The sequence below is a fragment of the Condylostylus longicornis genome, unplaced genomic scaffold, assembly GCF_029603195.1.
Source record: "Condylostylus longicornis isolate FDR11 unplaced genomic scaffold, ASM2960319v2 ptg000004l, whole genome shotgun sequence".
Classification (NCBI taxonomy): Eukaryota; Metazoa; Arthropoda; class Insecta; order Diptera; family Dolichopodidae; genus Condylostylus; species Condylostylus longicornis.
Window position 1 is genome coordinate 6,780,203 of NW_026577973.1, and position 25,681 is coordinate 6,805,883.

At 24.5% G+C, this 25,681-nt stretch overlaps 1 protein-coding gene across 4 annotated transcripts in view; it reads right to left on the reverse strand.

The window, feature by feature from the left end:
* The window catches only part of LOC129612573 (filamin-A), a 133,779-nt gene that overhangs the window by 101,527 nt on the left and 6,571 nt on the right, over window positions 1–25,681 (reverse strand). For all 4 annotated transcript variants that reach the window (XM_055526249.1, XM_055526244.1, XM_055526264.1 and 1 more), the window contains exon 2: window positions 23,432–23,747. In XM_055526249.1, coding sequence (XP_055382224.1) covers window positions 23,432–23,747 — 316 coding nt within the window. The remainder of the gene's footprint in view (window positions 1–23,431; window positions 23,748–25,681) is intronic.

The following is a 25,681-nucleotide window of genomic DNA, read 5'->3' on the forward strand; positions in this document are numbered from 1 at the left end:
ATTAATTTTTTGCTAAGTTTACTGTGTACACACAAAATAAATTTGTTTACTAATACTGGATTGGTTTCGAAGATATTTTACTTTAAATTTTTCAATACTTAAGTGTTGGCACATAATAAATTCATAACTTTCAATAATCAATTGATAATAATAATAGAAATTAAAATTAAAACTCATATTTATAATTGCGCTTACGTGACTAATAATAAATTAATATTTTCATGTATAGACAAATGTCTAATGCTATACTAATATGTATATACTATGTGAAACATATATTTTTACACCATTTCACCGATTTAAAATAAACACGAAGTATTAGTTGAGCATGTACTTTTTCCTACGCTCTTAGAGCATGAAACCCAACTTTTAATTTTATATTAAATATTTAGGTAATTAACATTACTGCTGAAAATTTTCTCATCTCTCAACTTTTTCTCTATATAAATATGAATACATATTATACACTTGCTATATATACATTTTATGTTGTTGATGTCATTTTGTTACGGTCCATAAACATTTAATGAATCGCTATATGAGAAAATTTCATGAAATCAAAAATATTTTACGTGAAAAAAATAGGCTCTTATGTATGTATTGTTTTTTATATCCAAAATGTTCACCTTGTTAATGAAATTTTTTTTTATATTTCGTGCAAAAATTTATTCGTTTTTCAATTATTATTCTTATGTCTAAAGTTCATACGAATTTTACAAGTTATTTAAAGTTGGTTACACATGAGTTAAACTGATAGTAAGCGCGAATTATTTAGGTTATAAGATAAACTATTATAATATATACTAATACACATTAATATATATATATATATATATATGTATATATATATATATATATCTTTTATATAGACATACATAAATATTTCAATTGTTTTTTTATTTGTATTTTTTTGCCATTTTTAGTACTAAGATACATACATATAACCTGATTTCTGTTAAAGATACACGCATGATGAGATGAGATTTGGAAACCTTACAATAAGGGCTTTTTAAAATAACGTTCTACGTAATTATTATGGTTACGAATTATCAAGAAACAAGTTTTTAATATAATCAAGTTGAGGGTAATCTTTCAAGATAGTAAAAATGAGTTTTGTTCGCTCCTAACCTTCCAAGCTATTCCTAATCTTTCAAGCCATTCCATCAAAAGCTGCGTTGGAGCTCCAAAAACTTATTTAAAATATTCAAAAGAATAATAATATAATAAGATTCATGAAACTTGGCAGTCGTTTGTTCAATTTTAGGTCAGATAATATCTCTGAAGTTTTGGTGGAATGCTTTAACATGTTCGGGTAGCTTCAATACATCCTCCAAAAAATAATTTAAAATATTCTAAATAAAAGCCGGAAGCCGTGTGTTCGACTTCAGATCACATATATACCTGAAGTTTTGTTGAAATGTCTTGATAGGTTTAGGTAGCCGCCACACAACTCCAAAAAAAAATTTTAAACATTCGGAAAAAGAATAAAGTTAGATTCATGCAACTTGGCAGTTGTGTGTCCAATTATAGATCAGGCATACCCGTGAAATTTCAACAACGAAAGCTAATTGTAGATATTTTAAAAACAAGTTTTTAAACTCCTCAGATTGTCAAGGTGCAAGGTATAATTCGGTCAATTTATTTTTCGGTTGATGACAATATTGGTAATTTTGCAAGCGTTATCGAAATATTTTTATATTAAACGTTCCTTTATAGTATAATATAATATATTTTTACCAAAAATCAAAATAATCATCTAAGTATTGTGAATTATCAAAGTACATAAGTTCACCAAATAACTTTTACTACATTCTGTTTTAAAAAATTATTTATGTAGTTAAATATTTAAAAATTATTTAGCATTTGTTCAAACCTTAAATTCTATACGTCATATAAAAACACTAATGTAATTGTATATATATATAGTATGCATATTAATGTAAATTTACTTATACGTTATACATTCCACGTACTAAAACGATTATTTGTTACCAACCTGTTCTTAAACTAAGAAGAAGAGAAAACCAAAATGTTTAAGGCTACATAATATATAATACATACATATATATGTATATATATCGCATATAAACATATACAATATGTACTATAATACAAATTACATACAAATATACCTACTAAAGTATATCTATAACAATATACTTTAAAAATGGCTCACCTGGTGCGTTCATTTCGCAGGTAAATATTCCAAAAGAAAATTTCTTTGAAGCGGTTTTGCAAAATTTCAAAAAAAAGGAGCAAAAAAAAGTTAATAAAACAAAAAAACATTTCATTCAACTTTTTTTTTTTATTTTTTTTTTCATAATAAAATAAATGAAATAAAGAACTTTGTTTTTAACAAAACAATTCAGAAAAAGATTCAGTTCAGAATAAACTGTAACGCATAAACGAAACTCAATACATAATAAATTTAAAATGTTTACCTTAACTACAATATACGTTATACCTTTAGCTCTTCTGTATTATAAGAATACTTAAATGTATTCTACTCTTTTGAAATTTTTTATTGCCGTCGTCTACATTAAAAATATTTTTTAATCGTCACTAGCAAACGTTTTCATTTAGTTATTTGTTGTGCACTATACATACATGTGTATATAATGTGTGTCAGTATAGTATTATAAAATGAAAAAACTCTAGAATTGTTAATTTTTATGAAAATTTTTACTACTTACTAAAGAATTTGTTACAATAACAATTTTTGCTTAATACAAAATGAAACTCTTCAATATTTTGCTATATAATACTCGTAATGCTGTTGGAACTCAAAATAAAATATTTTTTACACTATGTTGCTGGACACTATAAAAATGTTAAAAAGCAAGTATGTAGGTGACGTAGTTAGTGAATATTCTTCTAGAGTAATTACAATGCTTTAACAATCGGGACATAATGATATACATATGTACATACACTATACCAAAATATTTATATATAAACATGTACAAGGTTATAATAAATATAAATATACCTACAATAGTTTTAAAAAAAGTAAGTTCATTTTATAGCTTAATTTTTAAAATCGAAATTTATTGTCCGAACATATTGACTGCATTATATTTATAATAATTGTACCGTTTATTAACATACTTTCGAATTCGAATTCTAATTATAATATTTTTCGCAACAACAATTTAAGTAAGATCAACTGGACTTTTAGTGTATTACTTTATTTACCTTATTATTTATTATAAATAAATTTTGTAAATCAAACAAAATATAAATTAGGTAATACTTACGTATTACATATGTATGCGCATGTAAGTATACTAAAACTTTCCTTACTGCTTAAAAAAAGCTGCGCTTACAACAATAATTAACATAAGAGTTGATTAATTTCGTTTTTTATAAAACAATAATATGTATGTACATACATATACTTGATCGTTTTTAAGCAATTCAGTTCATATTTTAGAGTATTCTTTGAAATTTCTTTATTCTTCCAATTAAGTATATAAATTATTATTTATACTTAACAAATAAAATAAAGGTTCCTTTTCAATTTCTTTAATATGATTTTTTTAAATTTTCCTGCAATTTTAAGTTTCCATAAAAGAATTTTATTTTATTTTTCATGTTATAATTTTAAAAGTGAAACGAGAATCGGTGAAGTTGACCATGTCAACTTTGTGGTACCCGTACGTCTAAATGATTTTAAGAGTTTATGTATGATTATTGCCACATTATTTTAAACGAGCCCCTGTTTTTTTATATGTATATTTTATGCATATATATACATGTGTATATGGTAAAATTTTTACTGTAAATAATGGCCATAGTATTATCGTATTCGTTTATACAAAATTTCAGAACTGTAAATTCAACACTTTCCATAATATACGACCAAATGATTTTCAAAGTTTCAGCTATCATTGACGCTCATGACATCTTAACAGCTTACACTGAAAATAGTGACTTTGTTACCATATTTGTACAAAATTTCAGTACTATACCTTAAGTAGTTTCTAACATTGAAGTTGTATGGCAGCTGCCACGAAAATTCAAGAAATTCCAATGATTTTAATCACATATAACACCTACATAAATATATTTGCACGTGCGAAATGTCGATATTATAACTTCAATAATTTGTTAATTATAGCCTACTAACTTTTGGTAGATACTTGAATCGCTGCCTCCGTCACATCCAATTTAAATAGATTTCTGGCATTTACTATTATAAACCACTGACATTTATTATTATAAACCACATTCGAAAATTTATTAAGTTCAATTTGTTTTTAAAATGTCGTTAGAACGAACGGACATACAGATGGACATGGTTAAATCGACTCAAAATTCGGCTCTGATCAAAAACATGCATTTACGTCTATATCTCAGGGTATTATTTAATAGCGTTACAAAGCCTAAGGCAAATTTATAATACCATTCGAACATTCGTTCGTATGAGTATAAAAACTTCATAACCAAAAGCCAAAAAAAAAACTAGAATGTCCAGATTCTTTCGATTTCTTTTATTTCTGCTTTTTGAGATGCATAAACACGTTAAACAATTCAAGAATAAAGAAGTACAATATAGCATAAACATCATAAATAATCGTAAAATAAAAATATTTTGATAGAGAAATTTTAATGTGTATGTGTTGCAGTGTGTAAACAAAATAAAAATTAGGATTAGAAAATGGTCATAAAAAATTAAGAAAGTTTCTCTTAAATGAAAGCCAATTTAAATGAATCCTGTAACCTAAATGAAAATCAACTCACTTCCTAGAATTATTTTCCCAGAAAAGTACTTACTAATTTTACGTTCTTTCTAAATAACTTATTATGTACATGTATATACATACACAGTATGTACAAATATTTGTATTCATAAGTGTATGTATGAAAATGTAACGAAAATTATTTTCGCATTTATAGTTTTGACAAAACAATTTTTGTTGGATTTATCTATAATTACGAGTAATCGAACATTATAGCTACTATACACCTATGTATGTATGAATTTAATCAAAAAATGTATAGCTGCCTGAACCCCGTATTTGGCATACTTGTAGTAAATACATATACAAACACTTATGTGTTTACACACCATACTTCTTCAGTATAGTGAAGTTTTTTGTCCAAGTCGTTTCGGGTTGGCCTAACAAAATTATAATGTATGTATATACATATTATTTCTTAAATTTTAAAAAACGAATTGCTTATGTTGAAAATATTATTGTTTGTGCCAATAAAAACGTTTTTGAATTTTTTTTAATCCAAAAAAAAATAAACATTCCTACATAACATAAAGGACTGTGGAATTCCGGGTGTGCCTAAATATTTAAGATTAAGATTGGAGTGGTATTTGATTTTTAGTCAAGTTTAATACTATCAAACTTTGCTCATGGATTTTATTTGATATGATTGAATTTTCATGAAAGTTGGGTGTATGTATAAACGTCCGTGAATTTTATTTAATGAAATAAATAGAATAAAATTCAGTTGTCGCTTTTATATGTACGTTATATACTAAGAGTTAAATTAAAATTATATTGAACCTCTAAAATTATTGCATTGTCCCTTCTTTTTCTTTAAATTCTTGATCTTCACAATTTTTGATTTATTAGAAAACACTCATGCCTACTTTTCAGCATGAAATTTTGCAATCTAAAACTACAAATAATAAAATGTATCACGATATAATTTGAAGGTTTATACATTTTATTCATCTTGAAATATTTTCTGAATAGTACAAATAACAATTGTTTTGTATTTTTTGCAACTACTTCTAATTTTGTTAATCATTTTTGATTGATATCTTATCTTACCAAAATAATGTTTACGGTAATTAACATTCTCATTACAGTGACAAAATAAACTATGTACTCGTACATACTTTTAAGTTTAGGCATATCTATAAGAATGTATATGTGTACATTCTTATATATAGTATAGAGGTATATACAAACATACGAAATATTTACTAACACTGTTCTAGACTGAATAAATTTCGATATTGCCCAAATAATTAGTTTGATTGAAAAAGCAAAAATTTGCTGTAACATATGTACATATGTATGTATGTGGTAGAAAATTTGTATATCGAATATTTTAATATCGATAAGAGCTTATCATCAAGAATGTAGAAAGCGCAAGAATAAACAAAAAGCTACTGTTACCATTAGTTTTAAACAGTTTGCTATCAGGAAAAATTTCATAGTTTTACAACAAAGATTATAAATAAAAATGAACTACTATACGACCCTTTAAATACATATATATGTACATTCATTATTTACACATGTAAGTAATTTTGTAGGTAGTAAACGACTTTGTAGTAAGAGTTAAAAATTCGTCAAACTTTGATTACGTTTGCGATACAATTTCAAGATGAATTTGATCATATCTCGGAAGCTATAAAGTCTGCAGTATTTAAATGCATAAAGAATTGAAGTAATAGGGCAACTATTCTAATAAAATTTTACCGTGGTTGTCAAGCTCTTAAAATAGCTGACATAGAGGTTTGAGAATAATTTAGTCGCATGATGTTAACTATAAAAGCTATTATATTTGTAGAAATACATGCAGTATGTACCAAACAACTTCAAATCAATTTATACTTACAATTTAAAACTTTTAAAGCCTAAAGTGGTAAGCCTCTACTAAAATGTTTGCAGACACTTAAGAGATTCTCGAATGGGCATTACAGACTTGACGCGGTTAACTCTATTGTACAATTTTAAAGAAAATTTTTTTCCGTTTTAAAGTAAAATTTATACAATAACACAAGATATGTGTGCTGATGTATACTTTGATGTGATAAGGTACATATAAAAATTTACAAATCACAATAAAAAAAAAATTACTTTAATCCTTGATCTGTTCATCACCAAATATAAACAGGCATACATAAGTATATCAATAAAGCTGTATTCCGACATAGACAAAAATTAGAGGAGAAAAGAGTTTGAATAATAACAGCAAAGGCAACTGATTATTATCTTAATTTCAACTTGTTTTTATTTTCCAAAAACCTATGGAAATATTTTAAAAGTTATTTTTATTTTGATTCACTTTTTTAAAATTCGTCACCGAGTACAAAAATACAGGGTATGCATAAACAATTTGTATTGTTAAATTGAGAAATATATATGTATGTATATAAAAAAACAATTAAACAAAGTGTTATTTGAACATTGAAAAAATGTTCGTTCTTTGTTAAATCACTTTACTTTGTGTTGTGAAAATGGAGCTTGAACAGGTGTAAAAATTTAATAATCAAGAAATATTTTAAAACTTTGTTTTTTATGTTACAAAAATTTCAGAGCTACTTAAAATACGTTTCGTGAATAATATTGCGTGTAATAAATCTAAAAATGCAGTAAGTAATTTACACAAGTCCATAAACCCATTTGAAATACTAAGAATATGGTTGAATACATTTAGTAAAAGAATATTTTATAAGTTAGAACAAACATCGAATCGCTTCAGAAAACTATTGAAATTATTTTCACAAACCAAAATCTTTGGTTGAAGCACACTCTGTATAATTATGAGACATAAAAAAATATACATATAATAAAAACTTAAATAATAAAATTTTAACATGTTTTCCTCGCGGTTTAAACCGCCAAATAAATTTTATATAGATAATAGAGTCTCTTGAAAAATTAAACCACAACAATTTAAAGTTTGAAGTATTATTGAACAGTGAAATCATATAAAATATTTGTATGTATATGTTCCAACATAAGTCACATGTTTATACATATATTTATAAATTTATGAATATATTTAGAGATAATAAATGTATGTACACGTAAAATGAAATGAGTATGTATACTTATGCTAGCCTTGTTTTGGAAAAATATAAGTAAGTAAATAAAAACGAAAAATTAAGGGAATATATAAAAGAAAAAAAATAAAATTTGTTTATGATGCGATCGCATCGCCAATCGGCTCGAAAAAGGAACTTTAAGAAATCATTAAAAAACAAAATAACAAAATAGAATAAAAAATTTAAAAGTTACCGTATAGAAAAAAAGGGTCAGATATTTAGTAAGATAAAGCTTAAAAGATTGAAATTGACCCTTTTCTTTTCATAACACAGATTCACACAAACTTGCAAACAAACTTGTTTTATATTTACATACATATGTACATCAGTATACACTTAAACAAAAAATAATTTTTTCTTTATATTTTGTAGTCAGCTATTAGGGACCGAGAAATTTGATTTTTTTAAAATTTATACTTAAGAATTATTACATTATACATACTTACATACATACAGCATGTATTAAGATCGTTGAAAAGAAATAGTAAAAAAATAAAAGCAAAATTGAGTATCTAGAACGATTCAAGCGTATTAAAATACTATGTTAGTAAATATTTTCAAAATAAGTGAAAAATTTTAATTTAAACAAGTAAAAACGTTTCAGTCGGTATAAAGCGACCGAATTATACCCTGCACGTTAGCAATCTGAGCCTAAAATTTGTTTTTAAAATATCAAGAATTAGATCTCATTGTTATATACCAAGTATTCGAACCTGGCAAACCACTCTATAGAAACTAAATAAATGGATATGTCTGAACTATAATTAGACCCGCAACTGCCAAGTTTCATGAATCTAACTCTATTATTTTCCCAAATCATTAAAATTTGCTTATGAATTTTTGTGGCAGGTACCCGAATCTGTCAGGTCATTCCAACAAAACTTCAGGAATATATGTGACCAGCACTTGGACATATGACTGCCAAATTTCATGAATCTAGCTTTATTATTTTTTCGAATATTTAAAATAAGCTTTTGGAGTTGTGTTACAGCTACCTGAACCAGTGCAGCAATTCCATTAAAATTTTCAGAACATATGTAAAGTGTAATTGAACAGATCTGTCCGAAACAGTCCGAATTGGTCCAAGTACAATAGCAGCCGACATTTGCACAAAAGAAACAACTTGTGAAAGCTTGATGCCGATTCCGTTATTCGTTTTTGAGTTATCGTGCATAGAATCACAAAATGATCAAATCAACGCAGAACTTTACGCTGGGCAAGAATATATTTATATGCACATACCGGAGATGACTCCTTCAAGTGGTTACAAACTCCATACCAAAGTGAATATACTTTCACGAAGTGCAGGGTATAAAAATGTAATATGTTAGTTCATTATCTAATTTAAGTAATAATTCGGGAATCTAACAATTTATAGACTATTTGAAATGTTCATATTAAATCCTAAATATGTTAAAGAAATATTGGTCTGCAAATAATCCACACCCAGTTTCTTATTATGCTCCTACATCCTATTTATTTATTATAAGTCCACTTACTTAATGAGTCTGTAATGAATAGAAAAAGTAATTGAAACAAGATTCTTTTGCTTTCTAAGCTTATATGCATATCTCACAATCTCTTAAAAGAAGACGATTAAACAGCAATATTTTTTTAAATTACCCAGTGTTAAATTAGAAAATATTTTCTTTATCATATGTGCACAGGCTTACAAATTTCATTTATAGTTTAGACTCAAGAAGTGAATGAAAAATTAAAATTTTTAAAATGTTTTTCTAAAAATATGAATATCGATATACTTACAATATATGTAAGAATACTTGATAGTGCGATTAGCATAAAATTTATTAAGTAAGTAAACCAAACATGTCAAAATAATAAAATTTTAATAGATTGTTCTTCCTCTAGATTTGAAATAATGTACAACATCATAATAAAATATAAAATTACGTAAAACCTTAAATAAACCAGCAGTTTCTTTTACTATTCAGGAAATATCATTTGAGCACCTTCTTAAAGCGTCTGTCTGATTGATGACATTATTTCGAATTTCTTAGATTAATGAAAACTCAATACACACATGTGTATGTGTAGAAGCTTGTATTTTTTTAATAATAATTAAATACTTATCCATTTTTGTATTTCATTCTGATTAATTACTCAGCGTTTTTTATTTTTAATAATCGAAATTATTTATTCGTATTTATCATTGATTATTCATTGTCTGATCAAATTTTATTTTGTTTTTGTTCTTGTACAGGAAATGAATTAAAGAAGGCCATTAACAATATTGTTATTATCACTCATGTGTATAGATATGCATGTGTAAGTATAGAAATGTCTGTGTAAGTATAATTTATATGCATTTGTTAAACAGAAAATGAGATTCTCAGACCATTATCATTAAAATATTAATAAATTAAAATTTTTATTTGTATCAATTTTAGATTCAAAGCTGAAATTGATAGTATTGAGTTCAGAAGATTTATTTAATGTTTATTTAATGGCACTGTTTGCATAAGTATACGACAAAAGCTAAGATTAAAACTATACGAAAAAATCTGATGACAGTTTATATATCAGATTGAATATAGTAGTGTTTTTGTTGATTTATTTTGCACTGCCCGGTGAAGTACCACCTGCATAGGCTGGGGAAGTCGGGCTCCCCCCTGTGCAGATTTTGTGGGGGTGGCGATGAGACCGCCGTGCACATTCTCTGCGACTGTCCGGAACTGGCTGTTCGGCGCCGCAATTGTCTTGGACATGGGTCCCTAAGTGTTCGGGAACTATTGTCCAACTCCCTTAGGGATATCTCCGACTTTGTGATTGGGACGGGGATATTATAGACGGGAGAGTGGGGTGGCTACAATAAGTCAAAAATGGCTGCGGTGGCTTGGGGGGATGCTCCTGTCCCACTCGGTTGCCTTACAATCTACAATCTACAAATCTACAAATATCAGATTGAAACCATCTGATAAAGATCAGACTTACGTCAAAATTTAACGATTCTGTTTTTCTATTAATTTTCGCCATTATTTACAAAGACAATATTCAACTACTCTTTTCAATAAAGTTCTTTACTGAATCAAATAAATTAGAATAGTTAGTTACTTCAAGGTTAACTGAAATTTTTACATTCAATAGTAACTTAGTTATTGTTAGTTCTACATTATCTTACAATTAATATAAGGTAAGTGTAGCTAATACTGACAGTGGCGGTAATACTGACATATATGAGGTTTTTTATAATTATTAAGAGATTTTCTCTATACAACATATATATATATTTTTATTTCTAGATTAATTCAAATTATCGCAATACTTCCTTTTATTTAGTTTTGAAATAACTCTAAAATATTGAACATAAATCAGTTTTGTTTCCATAGACATAGCAATGGTGGGTTGAATTGGAGAATTTCTTATACTTTTTGCTTAATTTTTCCGATTTTGTTTTTATTGCTTTTTGACTTATTTGAGGGTTAAAAATATATGTATTTATATTAAATTAAATATTTTGATTATTTTTTATCTTATTTTATAAGTAATTCGGAGTAAAAACATTAAATAAATAAGAATTTTAACAAATAATTTCTGTCAGTATTAGAAACATCTAAAATTCGACCATGCTTCTATTACTGACATATGTGTCAGTAATACGTCAAAAATCCGTATTTTTATAAATGTCGTCATTTTTAAAATATTTAAATTTTTATTTTCGTATTTATTTAATTAAAATCGAATTTGAATTTTCTTTCTAATGTCCGAATTCTGACACTAAGAATTTACTACAGGTTCGGAGTATTTTACCTTTAAAAACTGGTGTCAGTAATACGATCTAAAGAGGGTCAATATTATGTACAAAATTGTGTCAGTATAAAGTTTTAATTTTGAGATTCATTTTAATTAATTAAAATAATTTCTTTATACTTTAAAATTGTTTTAACTATTTCTGTCGAATGAAAATCGATTACATTTGTGAAAACCTATATCTGACTACGACCTTTTTAGCTTTTTAATAGTGATATTCGTCTATTAAATTGTGTGTCAATATTGTATACAATACTGTCAATAAAACAGTACAATTCGCTTTCTAAAAAAATGCTTTAAAATTAATGTAAACATTAACGTCATAACAAATATCACAACGGAAATGGCCCTCTTTAAATAAGAAAAGTAGCCCTTTTTAATAACCCAAAATGTTGTTCTAAAAATTAACAATGGGTTGCTCTCGTTACGTACTTAATACATAAATAGTGTTTGTTAAAGCAAAAAGCAGCTTTAGAATGATTTCTTATAATTTCGTGTGATATGGTACATCATATTTTAGGTATTATTTATAAGAATATATTTGCAGCAAATATTACTTATAATACTTTATAAAACATTATGTAATTTCGAATTAGATTTTCATAAATTTCTTTTAAAAATTTTTATTTATTCATTGTTGCATATTAAGACTACTAGTAAAAGTACATTCTACAGTAATAATAAATTCAAATCAGCTGAATTTCACATATTTTTACCTTTAATTCAATAAAAAATATGTTTTTATTTTTTGTTTGAATTATATTTTGATTCATTTTTAATTTTTTTTTGAAATAAGATGAAACATCCGTAGAAATCTAAATTATTATTCCATTTTTATTGAATATTATCATTTTAACCATTTTAACCATTATTCATATATAGAATATAGATTACAGCATATGAAACTACATTGTCAGTATTAAGAACACAAACTGTCAGTAATAGACACAAACATTTGCGGATATGTCAATATTAGGAACATTTTTTCTTTTCATCTTTAATCGAAAAATTATGAATTAAAAAATATTTTGATTAAATAATTTTATAAAAAACATTATTCTCAATTATCCAAATTATTCAAAAAATCGGAAACACGATCACTTGTTGTGTCCCACATATAAAATATCTCACGCCAAAGTTGAATTTGTTGCGAAATATGTCAGTAATAGGGACACTTACCTTACTTGGGACTTCTTTGAGAAAATATTTTACACAAATAAAAATATTTTACACATTGATCAAAATATTAAACATTTTTATAGGTATGCACGTGTACGCAACTTTTCCATTCAACAATACAAAAAAGAATTGATGTGATCAGCACATAACCGACCGCAATGTGTATTGCCTAGTATAGCGAAAGTATTACAGACGATTATGAAAATGCATTTTGAACACTTTCTTTCAATTTTAAGGAAGTTAGCAAACCTTTAGCTAACATACCTATACAAAAGTGTAAATTTCGTTCTTAGTAGATTTGCTCTATTCGCCACACGAATTCCCTGAAAAGGTCATCAGCTAGTTTCGGTAACAACCAAAGCTTGAGCTCTGATAGATATTTCAGAAATTTCATCAATTGACTTCGTAGATATGGTAATAAATTTTGTATCGCTCCCTTGTTTGGTTTCCGAGCGCGGATATTTCCAAAAAATTTATAGGTTCATTGTTTTAACACCCTAAATTTAAATGTTAAATTTTAAGGAAATGCTTTAATTGTTCCTCTTTATTTACGCAAAAATCTAAAGTTGGTCCGAAAAAAGTTCCAGTTCCCGGGGTCTAATATACTCAAAGTTGAACAATCTCCACCATAGTCACTCACATATAAAATTTATCATATAAAATATTTTGTGATATACGCGTGCACACATAGACAGACAGACCGACAGACCAACATCTCTTTAAAAGTAGTTTATTTATGCTTCCCTACTTACTACGAAGAAGTGCGTTGCCACTGAAAACTCGATTGACATCCGAAATTTGATGCCATCACATACCTCCCTTATTTAATGCAATGTTGTCGGTAATAAAGCAACAATACACATTATTTAAATAATAATTTAAATTTGAAGGTGAAATCGCGGTTTTTCTTTTCAATATATATTTCGTGTATAAAATGAATACTTTTAAGAACCGAGAAACGTAAACTAATGTTTTTAAAAATAGAAGTAAGTAAATTAGTTTATAATTTTAAATTTACCAACAAAAAAATTTTAAATTAATAATAAGTACAAAATATTTTATAAATAAAATTCATTAACAAACCTTATATTTTCTATTTATTCATGTAATTATAAATTTTATACTTAATGTTAATTTATTATTAATTAGCTATGTATGTATTAAGTATGTCACGTTATCATAAACAATATCAGCATGACGTTTACACTTTTTTATTTTTGAATTGAATATAACAATAAGGTAAACGATAGAAAATACCATTATTTGCAGTTAATTTTAACTTTTAAAATTTATATTGGTTTTTATACGTATACAATAGAAATTAAATATTCATTGTTCTTAATAATGACATACAAATTCCGTTAGTTGTAGGAATAATAAAGTAATTTTATGAATAACGATGCGTGTGTTCCCAGAGCATAGAAAAGCTTGCCAAGAATTAACAAAAATTTAAGGAATGCGCAAAGTATTTTTATTAACAAGTCAAACATAACATAGAATCGAAGTGAATTAAACCGAATTTTTACAAGTACCTAAATGTTTATTTTCTATTTCACAGCTCAGACAGTATACCACATCATACTGAACATCAAAAAAATTTCTTAGAGAGCAATCTCTGAAACGGTTTGAAATCGACGAAACTCCATCAATATAGATTTCATATTACATTTTTAATTTCAACTATGTATCTAGACAACTAAAATATAAATTCCTAATAAATATACGGATTCTAAAAATAAACCGGAACAATTTTTTTTAGGTAATGAAAACACAATTTTCACTTTCACATATAAGCATACGTACGCACATATACTTATATATATATAAATTAATTTGTGTATATTTATTAAAATTTTCATTTCCTCCCATTTTTATTAACAAGGATTAGATTTTTCGTCTAATATTTTATTACATTTTTTCAAAAACAAAAACAACAAGTGATGAACCTGAATGAAATTAATTTCAAGTATAATTTAATAAAATATTTAAAACTACAAAAATTTTATAATGGTTTGATATAATCGTACACTGATTTCACATACCCCAATTTGTTGTATGTTGTCTATTAACAACTTTTCAATAATTTAATTAACAAGTTAAATAAAAATTATTGCATTACTTAAAATAAAACAAAACTTTTACATGTTATTCAAATATGTTGTATGAATATTTTCTTTTGAATTTCAATGAAATAAAAAAAATATTTAAAAATAATTAAATTACACAAACAAATTACTTAATTAATCAAAATTAATAAATTAATAAACTTTTAAATTCAAGTTTGTAAAATACCAAACTATATGTAAAATTACTTTCACAAAAATTAAAATACAATTTTATTTATTTAAATACATTTTATGAATGTAAACTATTAAAATTTAATTTTGTTGTTGAAGAAACAGTTATTATCATTACGATTATAATTGCATTATTTGGCGGATTTCTAATTTCATTGAAAATAAAATTCATGTTTTATTAGATGCTTATTTAAATTAAAAGACTTAATGGATTTATGCAAAGATTTCGTCGAAAACGAGTTAAAACTCGAAAATAAAGTTTATATTTATTACTTTTAATCTCAGAGAAAACCTGTGTACTCGTATATACGCGAAAATGACACAAACAGGACATTCAAATGAAACTTTCAAATTCATAAGTATATTGTTCATTAAAAAAGTGATTTAGCATGTATATATATATTCAGTTCTCAAATTTAAATTTATGTACATAAGTATTTGTTTGCCTTAAACAGTAAACATTCAAGCGGAGTAATTCTCTCTTTTTTAAAATACTAGCGAGCCGATCTACGAGTAACTTCAATCCAATTTAATAATAATATTCTTACTTAAGTAATTTTGTACAATTTTATATTTTAAAGCCTTCACTCTACGTTCTTATTCTCAATATGGCGTTATTAAATGAACCTTTTTCTACATAATAAGTGATATCTACAACTTATTTATTTATTATGCAAGTTGCTTAAGTAAGTAATTAGTATGAAAATGCATAGAACATAAAATTTATTATTTGTATATTGTTACTCACTTAAGGTTCTTTTATGTATATGTACATATATAAATGAACCATATGATATGGATTATGATTAACTGCAACCTATGCAAAATTAATATTACATTCACCTAAACAATATATGTACATATACTTAAATGTATGGATGTGTGAATTATTTTGAAGAATTTTTTTTTATTTAGTATTCTATATCCCACCTTATACTTATACCATCTACTCATCTTAATCTATAATTTAACTTCCATAAAAAAATTATATATTTATGTATAATTATGTTCATATAAGATTTGCATATACAAATGCAGAAGTATATGTAGATATGTGAATAAGAATAATTTTAGAGAGATATCAAAATATTTTTCAAAACTATTAATGTAATTACTATGCAGAAATGCACGTGTTTTTCCTGTAATAAGAAAAGTTTCCAAGAGTTTAATAAGAATTATAAGATTTTAAATGTACAAGTATAATTTGTATTTATGTAAAAGTATGTTCCGTGTACGTATATAATGATAAAAGGTACGTATGCAATGAAAGGTATATTATGCATTAAGATTAATGTGTATATGTATATATTTTACTACGTGTATCTACATAATGATAAATGACTAACATTTAAATAATTATTGATAAATTCAAATAAATTGTTCTCTGAGACCATTAAATTCAAGTATTTAATTATGTATATTTTTACTCCAGAATTAATCACAAATAAATAAAAATAAATGTACTTCTCCAATGTCAAAAAGTTTTGTCATAGCGAATTAATTCTTATAATGAAATTTACAATGAAAATAATTACTTAAATTTAAAAATGAAAATGTTATTATATAATATCGAATACCATAAGTGCAGCTTTAGCTACTCGTATCTACGAAATCATATTTAGAATTGAACTAATGAAACTTCATAAAATTTTAAAAAAAAAAAACAACAGATTCACCGATATGAAACTGTATTTCTGTATTAAATTAGAAATCATAAAAATCGCAAGGAAAAATAAAAGTGTAACCAATCTTAACCTATCTTGATCTAAACACACCCTGTTGAAAAATGTGCTAATTACTAATTACATATACCTACCCATTGAGAAGTTTTTCAAACTGTTCCCTAAATCTAAATGTTATTTATTCATAACTACTTGGATATTCAAGAAATTTCGTTAAATGTAATAAAGCTAAGGACAAGCAGCAATATAAGTAAGTAATTTAATGCTGTTTTTCAATTGATGTAATTAGTTTGAGAGATTAACGCCATTTAATTGTGTTTGTTATTATTCAGACACAAATTTTCGAAATCCAACTTATGTTACTTATTGTAAATTTGACTTTAAAACCGAATTGTCAATTGGTTGATACATAAAGATGATAAAGGAATCAAAGATAAAAATGTACTCTGTAATGAGAAATATACTTATTTGTAAAATTATTCCAACGATTACACAAAATGATTAAAATTTTATAAAATTTTTTGTTAAATAGGATCAAAATAGTTAAATAAAATTATAGTTTCTATAAAAGTATCAAATACGTGCACAATTATTGTATATATACACATGTATATGTACATACATACATATGTATTTAATGTATTTATGTAAATAAGCAAAACAAGCGGAATATTTTGTAAAACATAAAAATTACAACGTATACGTACATAAGTACTAAAAGTGCACAATATATAAATTCAGTATTTGTAAAACAAAAATAATAAATAAATTATAAACAGTTTTCGCGGATCGCGTATTTTTCTGTTATTGTTTTCTTTTTACAAAAAAAAAAAAGAAAAAAACAAATTAAAAATAAAAAGAAAACGAAGAAGAAAATGAAAAATAAGAAAAAAAAAATTTCACAATAATTCTATAAACAGTTTTTTGGTTCGTTGAACTTTACACGGATTAAAATAAACGCCGGCAATAATATTCGAGAATTTCATAACGTATTTAAGTGAAAAAGATAAATATCTATAGATAAAATAACTAGATAGAGATACTTATACATTCAAGTGTGTTATACATATATACCAACTTATAATTACGTCCATGCATACATGCGTACATATATAAACATACAAAAATACGTAGAAATTGAAATTTTTTTTATTTATTTCTTTATTTATTTTTACATATGTATGTACATATGTACATATGTAAGTTAATGTTATAGAGCTGTATTATACACGTAATTATGTATGTTCAATTATATATTTGTATGTACAGCACATTAATTGAGTTTCTTTTTCATGTATTTTATTTATTTATTTTTACAAATTGGCAAAAATAAAACGCATAAAGACCTACATTTTAATGATTGCTGTTTTTATTTTATTTTTTCTTGTTTCCACTTAAAATTTACTTATTTATTCTCCTTACCACCCTGTTACAAATAAGTATATGTACATAAATATGTATACTTATACATTTTAAATTTTATAGCAAATTTTCTTTTTTATATCCTCAAATAATAATTAAGAAAAATCATCAATTTAAGTATGAAATTTGTAATTTAAAACTCTGAAAATTTAATATTTTTAAAGGAGATAATTTATGGAGAAAACAATTTTTAAAATTTGACCATTTCGCAGAATACACTAACCAAGTAAGCAATTTCAAGTCAAGTAAGCAATTTAAAATTTATTGAATGCTTAAATTGAAAGTTCTTACCATTTGAACGGAATACGCTAACCCTATTTTAGTGAAGCAAAGAATTTAAGACAATTTTTAGCTCGAAATGACAAATTATAATAATATGTTTTCACACTGCGGCTTAATATTCATGTACATACATAAATATGTATATATATAATCAAATATAATTAATAGTACAGAGTTATTTGAATGTGTTATAATTATACCTCTTTTAACAATCACATATATTGCTAATCACAATATCATAACATAATGAAAAACTATAAAAATAAAACAAAAGGATAGCAAAAATATTGTCCTCAGCAATTAAATTAAATGATCTATAAATATTTCAGAAAAAAAAATAATATCTACCAATTACGAACTCAATTTATAATTTAAAGTGTATTGTGTTCTTTAATTTGTCAAAAATTTGTATTAAAAACAAAAACCACCAGAAAAATTGAAATACTTACACAAGTAAATGTACCCAAAAAAAAACAATTCTATATTTTCAATTTGAATTTAGAATGACATCAGAATTAATTAAAGTCAGTTTACATTTAGTCACATCATAGTCAATATAAGTATAATACAGATGATAAATTCATGTATGTTTATATGAATATGTACCTGTATACATATTGTAAATAAAGTCTATGTAAATATTATATATGTATACAAGGTAAATTTGTACCTAAAATACAAAGCTGAACAAATTGTTATCATAATTTTTAAATGAAATTATTCTGATAACGTTAGAACTGTGTTTTTAAATTTAGGTAAATTTTAAGTATTAATATTAAGTTCTGCCTTATCTAATTAAAAGTAATTAAAGTAACTGGATTTCAAACAAATTTTTTAAGCAATTTGGCACGTAATCAAATTGAGTAATTTAGCACAATGAATCATATGGAATTTTTAAATATACCACACTTGGGAAGATAAGGTGTTTTAATTTATTATGAAATTTAACTGAATTCACATACTTGCATATACATGGATGTACCTATATGAATAATTTATTATTTTTTTTTATAAGTTCTTATAAAAATCTAAAACTTTTCGCCATAGCCTAACCAGAAAACTGATGAACAAAAAATTATTAGGAACTTATTTAACAAATTTCGTTTATCAAAGTTGAAACAAAAATTTAGTCGATTATTAATTTTTTTATGAAAGTAAGTGCTTGTGTAAAGACACAAAATTCAATATTGTTGAATGAGTACAGTAAAACACGGTTAAGTGGATCACGCTTAAGTGGATTTCACGCTTAATTGCATCAAATTTTCGTGGCTTGTACTTTTTTCGCTTTTTTCATATAAAAAAATTCGTTTAAGTGGAATTCGGATAAGTGCACAACACGCTTATCTGCACATATATTTTTTCCCTCATGTAATACTTAATATGTAAATTTATTCGGTTAACTGCACATCCCTGTTTTTATTTAGCATAAATGTCAAAAATGAAAAACTACACTCTCAACAACAAAATAAGAAAAGCAACACTATGTAGCTACACAAAATATTTTAGTTTCTGTCATTGTCAAATTTTGAGTGTTGAAAAATTAAAGTTATAATATTATTAGCTAAAATTAATTTGAATTTGTAAGGAAAAAAACCTAAGCAAGCTACATTTTTATAAATTTAAACTAAAAAAGTGAAGAATTTAAATACAAAATTATACAAAAATGATAAAAAAAAGAACGTTATTAGAAATTGAAAAAAAATTAGAAATCATAAAAAAATTGAAGGATGGAAAATCAAGAAGGGAAATCCAATCAGAGTATGGATGCGGTTTATCAACAATATCCCGAATTACAAAAAATGAAAATTATTTTAAAACTCTAAGAGATAAAAATAAAAACATAGGTAATAATGTTTTTATAACTTATAATTAGAACCAGTTTTTAATAAATTCAATTCTTTGACATCGGAGGTAATTTTTTAAATCGAATTCGTATAAGTGGAAAACACGCTTTAGTGGACAAAATTTTCTTGGCTGATCGATTTCCACTTAACCGTGTTTTACTGTATATACAAAAACATTAACTCATAAAATATTTTTGATAACTTATAGCAATGACAACATCCCATCATTTAATTCATTCTTATGTATGTATATATTAACAACAAAGTAATTTACTACTCATACATTTACATACATACATATATAGATTCATACATTTAACATAATAGTGTAAACTAATTTTTATATAAGTACACTTAAGCATTCAAAAGAAATCGTTGTAACTTGTTGTACATTAGGTATTTGTTGCTTTTATAATATTTAATTTAATTATGAATTTATGTAGACAATGATTGATTAAATAGATTACCCATATCATATCCAACTGTAGTATTAATACATTACAAGTACATTCTTGTCAACTCTGAAAACCGGCTCAAATGTACATATCTTGAAATCACTTAAACACTCATAACGTACATAATTGTCAATAAAATTGTAAATTCAATACAAATTTCTGATAAAAACATAATACTTAATTACAGTAAAGTTATAAATAGTGCAGGTACAATTAAGTTACAATTAAATGAATTTACAATAAAAATTGATTATGGTACACAAAATTTAGTATAAAAATCGTTTCTATGCCAAGATTTTAAAGGCCCTATTGTTCACTATTTTTGATTTTTACTTATTTTAAACGCTGTAATTACCAACTATCATTAATTTTGGATTTTTTTACAAAATTTAATGTTTTTATTGAAATGTAACAAGTAATAATAAAATTTAAATGAAAATTTTATACAAACTTTTAATTTGAAAAACAAAAATTGATTTTAAAAAATTTGAAATTTTTGAAAAGAAAAACTAGAATTTTCATTTTGGAAAAACAAAAAAAAATCTAGTAATCAAAAATTATTTTTCGAAACTTTTCTTGGTAAAGAAAATTGATAGGTTTTTAATTTTTGCCAGTTTTTATAAGAAATGGTACCTATATGGTTTCAAATTTTTAAATGCATTTTTCTGACATTGGGTGCAATTTAAAAATTTGAAAAAATAATTTTCGGAATCTAGACACCATTTGGCATCTGAAGTTATTAAAATTATCCAGCTGAAACGATTTTTTAAAGGCATGCCATATAAATTTTGACATTTATTTTAATAGGAAAACAATTTTTTTAATAGGAAAATTTAATTTTTTTTATACAAAATGGAGTTTGTAAATGACATGGTATTAACATTATGAAGTTACTAAATAATATTAATAAATAATTTAATGGGATTAATAAATTTTAAACATATTTCTACAAAAACTAAAATTGGTATATTGTTGCGATTGAATAGAAAAATATTTGAAAGATGAAAAACATAAATTTTTTCCGAATTAGGTGAGCTTCATAGGAAAAGTTGGTGTTTGTTTTGAGAAATTTGTAAAATTTTTGGATAAGGAATTCGTATTTTTCCAAAACTTTTGGTAAAGGAGTAGAGTTATATCACCCTGTATATAAAAGTATTAAATTTAATTTAATTTTTGTTTTATCAACATCTGGTTTGATTTTAATTAAATTTTTGGCTCACCATATTTGTGGTTTTTGTGCTATATCTTCTGTACCATAAAGAATTTTTTTATGTTTGAGGACTTAAATTAAAGCTTAAGCAGCTGGGAAAAATTCTATTAAAAAAACTTCAAGGTTTTAGAAAATACCTTAGGAAATTATATGGTTAGAAAAAACTGAAAAAATAAGGCAATGTAAAAATTTGATTTTGAATAAAGTTCGAATACTTTGTATTTCAACGATACATATAAAATACACAATCAAGCAACATGTTTCGTGAAAATTCGTCAAAATTCCTGGAAATTGGAAACCCTTGAGATTTGGCATTCAGTCCGGAACAAATGTTTTACCCATTTTCGATCCTCTAACAATTAGTATATGTTGTTATATACCTTTCAGAATCACCCTGTATATAAAGCTTATATATCTTTCAGAATCACCCTGTATATAAAGCTTATATATGTATATTCATAAGTAAAATACGTGCGTCTGTTGAATTAAAGTTTTAAGTACTTAAATACAAAAAATAGAGATAGAAAAATCAGAGATTTAAGCATTGTGTGCTTTGTTTATATTGTATTAAAAATGCTGTTTCAAAAATTATAGTTTATTAGAACATGGAATCTCCCAAAAACTGTATACATAATTAAAAACTTAAAAATGAGAGAATGAAGTAACTTATGGGAAAGAGCGTAGGTATTAACTTTTCAGTTACAGACTGAATTCAACAAAAGATTTAATTATTTTAGAATTAAATATTTAAAGCTAAATACCTATAAATTGTCTTAGTAATACCTATGAACTAATTTTGAACTCCACAAATACTAAATATTTTTTTTTATGTATTGTAAAATTATTGTATGTAATAAAATGACCACGTCTGTAATTTTATTTATTGCTTTCGAATATTTATTTTAAGATTCAAATATAAGAAAAAAATATTTAATTTCTTTATACTTTGGTATGATATGAACATATACAAATGTTTGTAAAAACATGTATAATGTGCATGTGCTTTTATAAGCACATATGTACATACATATATTTATAGGAATATAATGAAAGTACTAATTGTTTTTATATATTTAGTATTTTCGTTTTTGTTTTTTGGCTAAATAAATACAAATGACACAAAATACTTGTTTTTATAACAATTTGTACCTATATAAGAAATATATAGGTACATATAACACTTATATATTGCGACATGAATAAAAATTTTAAGTAAAAAAAAAATGAAAAATAAGAGAAAAATTTAAACCATATAAAGTCAATAAAAATAATTTTATATTGTTATACCCATACACACAAATACAATATACATAGATAAGTACTAAAATATACTGAATTTTCGTAGAGTACTAATTAAGTATTCACACCAAAATGTATGTATATATAGGTATGTATATAACTTAAAAGAAATTAAGTATATGAAATTTGAGAAATTTGCAAATATTTTCTATAGCAATGAAAAAATAAAAAGTTTTATTTTATATTACTTACCAATATTAACAATTTTAATACCCTCATCTTCAAGAAATTTTAATGCAACCGAAACATTTTCCAATTTTTGACTACGAAATACGGGACGTTTATTATATTTCGGCATACGTTTTTGTGCTAAAACTTCAATTAATGCTATCAAACGTAAACCATCTGATAATTCCGTTTCTAAATTGACAATACTACGATCAATTATTTTAAGATGCTCATTTGCCCAACGTGTAAATGTATTCTGTTGAATTTTTTTCCATTGAGCATCTTCAGCTAAATCACGTTCAGCTTCCATGTCTTCTTCTTCTTGAAAATCACCAGCACTCTAAACAATATGTTATTAATTATATATATACATATAATATATATAATATAATTAAGTTAAGTATGTATATATTTTTATACTTAGATAATTTTAAAATTCATTTTCATATATTTAACATGATATATGTATGTATGTATATGAAAAACAATTTTAATATTATATGTATATACTTATATGTATGTATATAACTATGTTTTATTTATTGATTAATATTAGAAATCGATTCAAATTATTATTAAAATATATTTGTTATTTATTTTTAATCTTTTTGTTTTAAATATTTTTATTTTTAGCCACGATTTTTTTTTAAAATTTCATTAAAGATTATTAAGATTATAATTTTCTCTTATTTTCAAAACAAAAGAATTTTAATAGTTATTCTGTTTAAGTTTGTTATTTAAATACAAAGTTACCGGCACTTTATTTAACAGGTTATTGTCTTCTTACTTATATTCAACACAATTAATCGATTTTCAATAGAATCGATTATAACGTTCCTTATTTATTGCATTACTAATTTTTATTATATATTTAATTTTATTACATATTTACTTAAGTATATGTTTACTTATTTATTATTTAATTAATATTATAATAAAAAATTAAATATTAAAAATTAAAATACCATGAAGCCTTTATTATTCATTATTCAATTCACAAAAACAATATTTTTAAAAAAATTTTATTTTGTGATAAGTATAGAAAATAAATTTTTAAATCTAAATTCAATGTTTGTTTTTAAAGTAAGAATAAAATTTTATTCAATTTATTGAATGTGTACACTCCTAGTAGTTTTATTTACATAAAAAGTATATTGTTTTTAAAAATTTAATTTAAGTATATTGAAATTTTCTTCGAATAAATTGTAATAAAATTGAAATATTCGAAATTTTTCGAGATTCACCTGAGCTAGATCTGGCAAATCTATTTTTGTTAAATTTCTTTTTCAAATTATTTTTTTAACCCTTTAATTTTTCCAAATTGTTTTACATTTTTTCTGTTTTTTATTTGGACATATTTTTTTAACTTTGATAAATTTCGAATGTATTTGACATATTTCGCAGATCCAAATAAAAATATGAATTTTTATCTAAAAAAAATACATACTTATATACAAGTATAAAAATATGCTCAACTTTCCCCCTTGCATTTTTCTAGAATAAAATTTTAAGCAAGTAAAGAAATTTATATTATTATTCCCGAAACTTAAACTAAATTACAAAATTTAATAAAGCCAATGAAACTAAACAATATTTTTAAAATTAAATATCTCAATTATGGAATTTATTTTTGGAGTACAAAAATTCATGTAAACATTTAAAGGGTTAATATATTTCAAACAACAATGATTTTATAAATAAAATATTTTTTGGATGCATTCTTTCTAAAAGTTAACTATGAGTAATTCAATGATATTACATAGAAATATTCAAATACGTATAAAATACCTATAAATACAAATAACATTCACAGTATTTATATAAGTACTCGTATATATTTATATATTTGCACTCCTATGCAAATGTACACAAGCATTGTTTTGATTCTATAGAAATTTTAGTTCCTCAACGGAACTAAAATGCTGTTTCAATGTACTTAATCATATTTACTTATATAAGAAATGTAAATTTTAATTACAATACAAATAAGAAAGTAATAAATATTTTGCTTGAAATCCTAAATATATAAACAAGAGAGGAAAATTTTTTAAAAATCTCAAAAATTTTAATAATTAAATACTTTGCATACAAAGGTAGTTCTTAGGGAAATTTGTAAATTTAAAACCAAAAAAAGATAACCATACTATCGAGACAATATAATAAAAATTTAATTAAACTTTCTCCCTTAAGATTAAATTTATTTTAAATCTTTTTGTGGTTCACAATCAAAATCTAAAGTTCATAAAATTATTTTTAAAAATATCATACTTAATT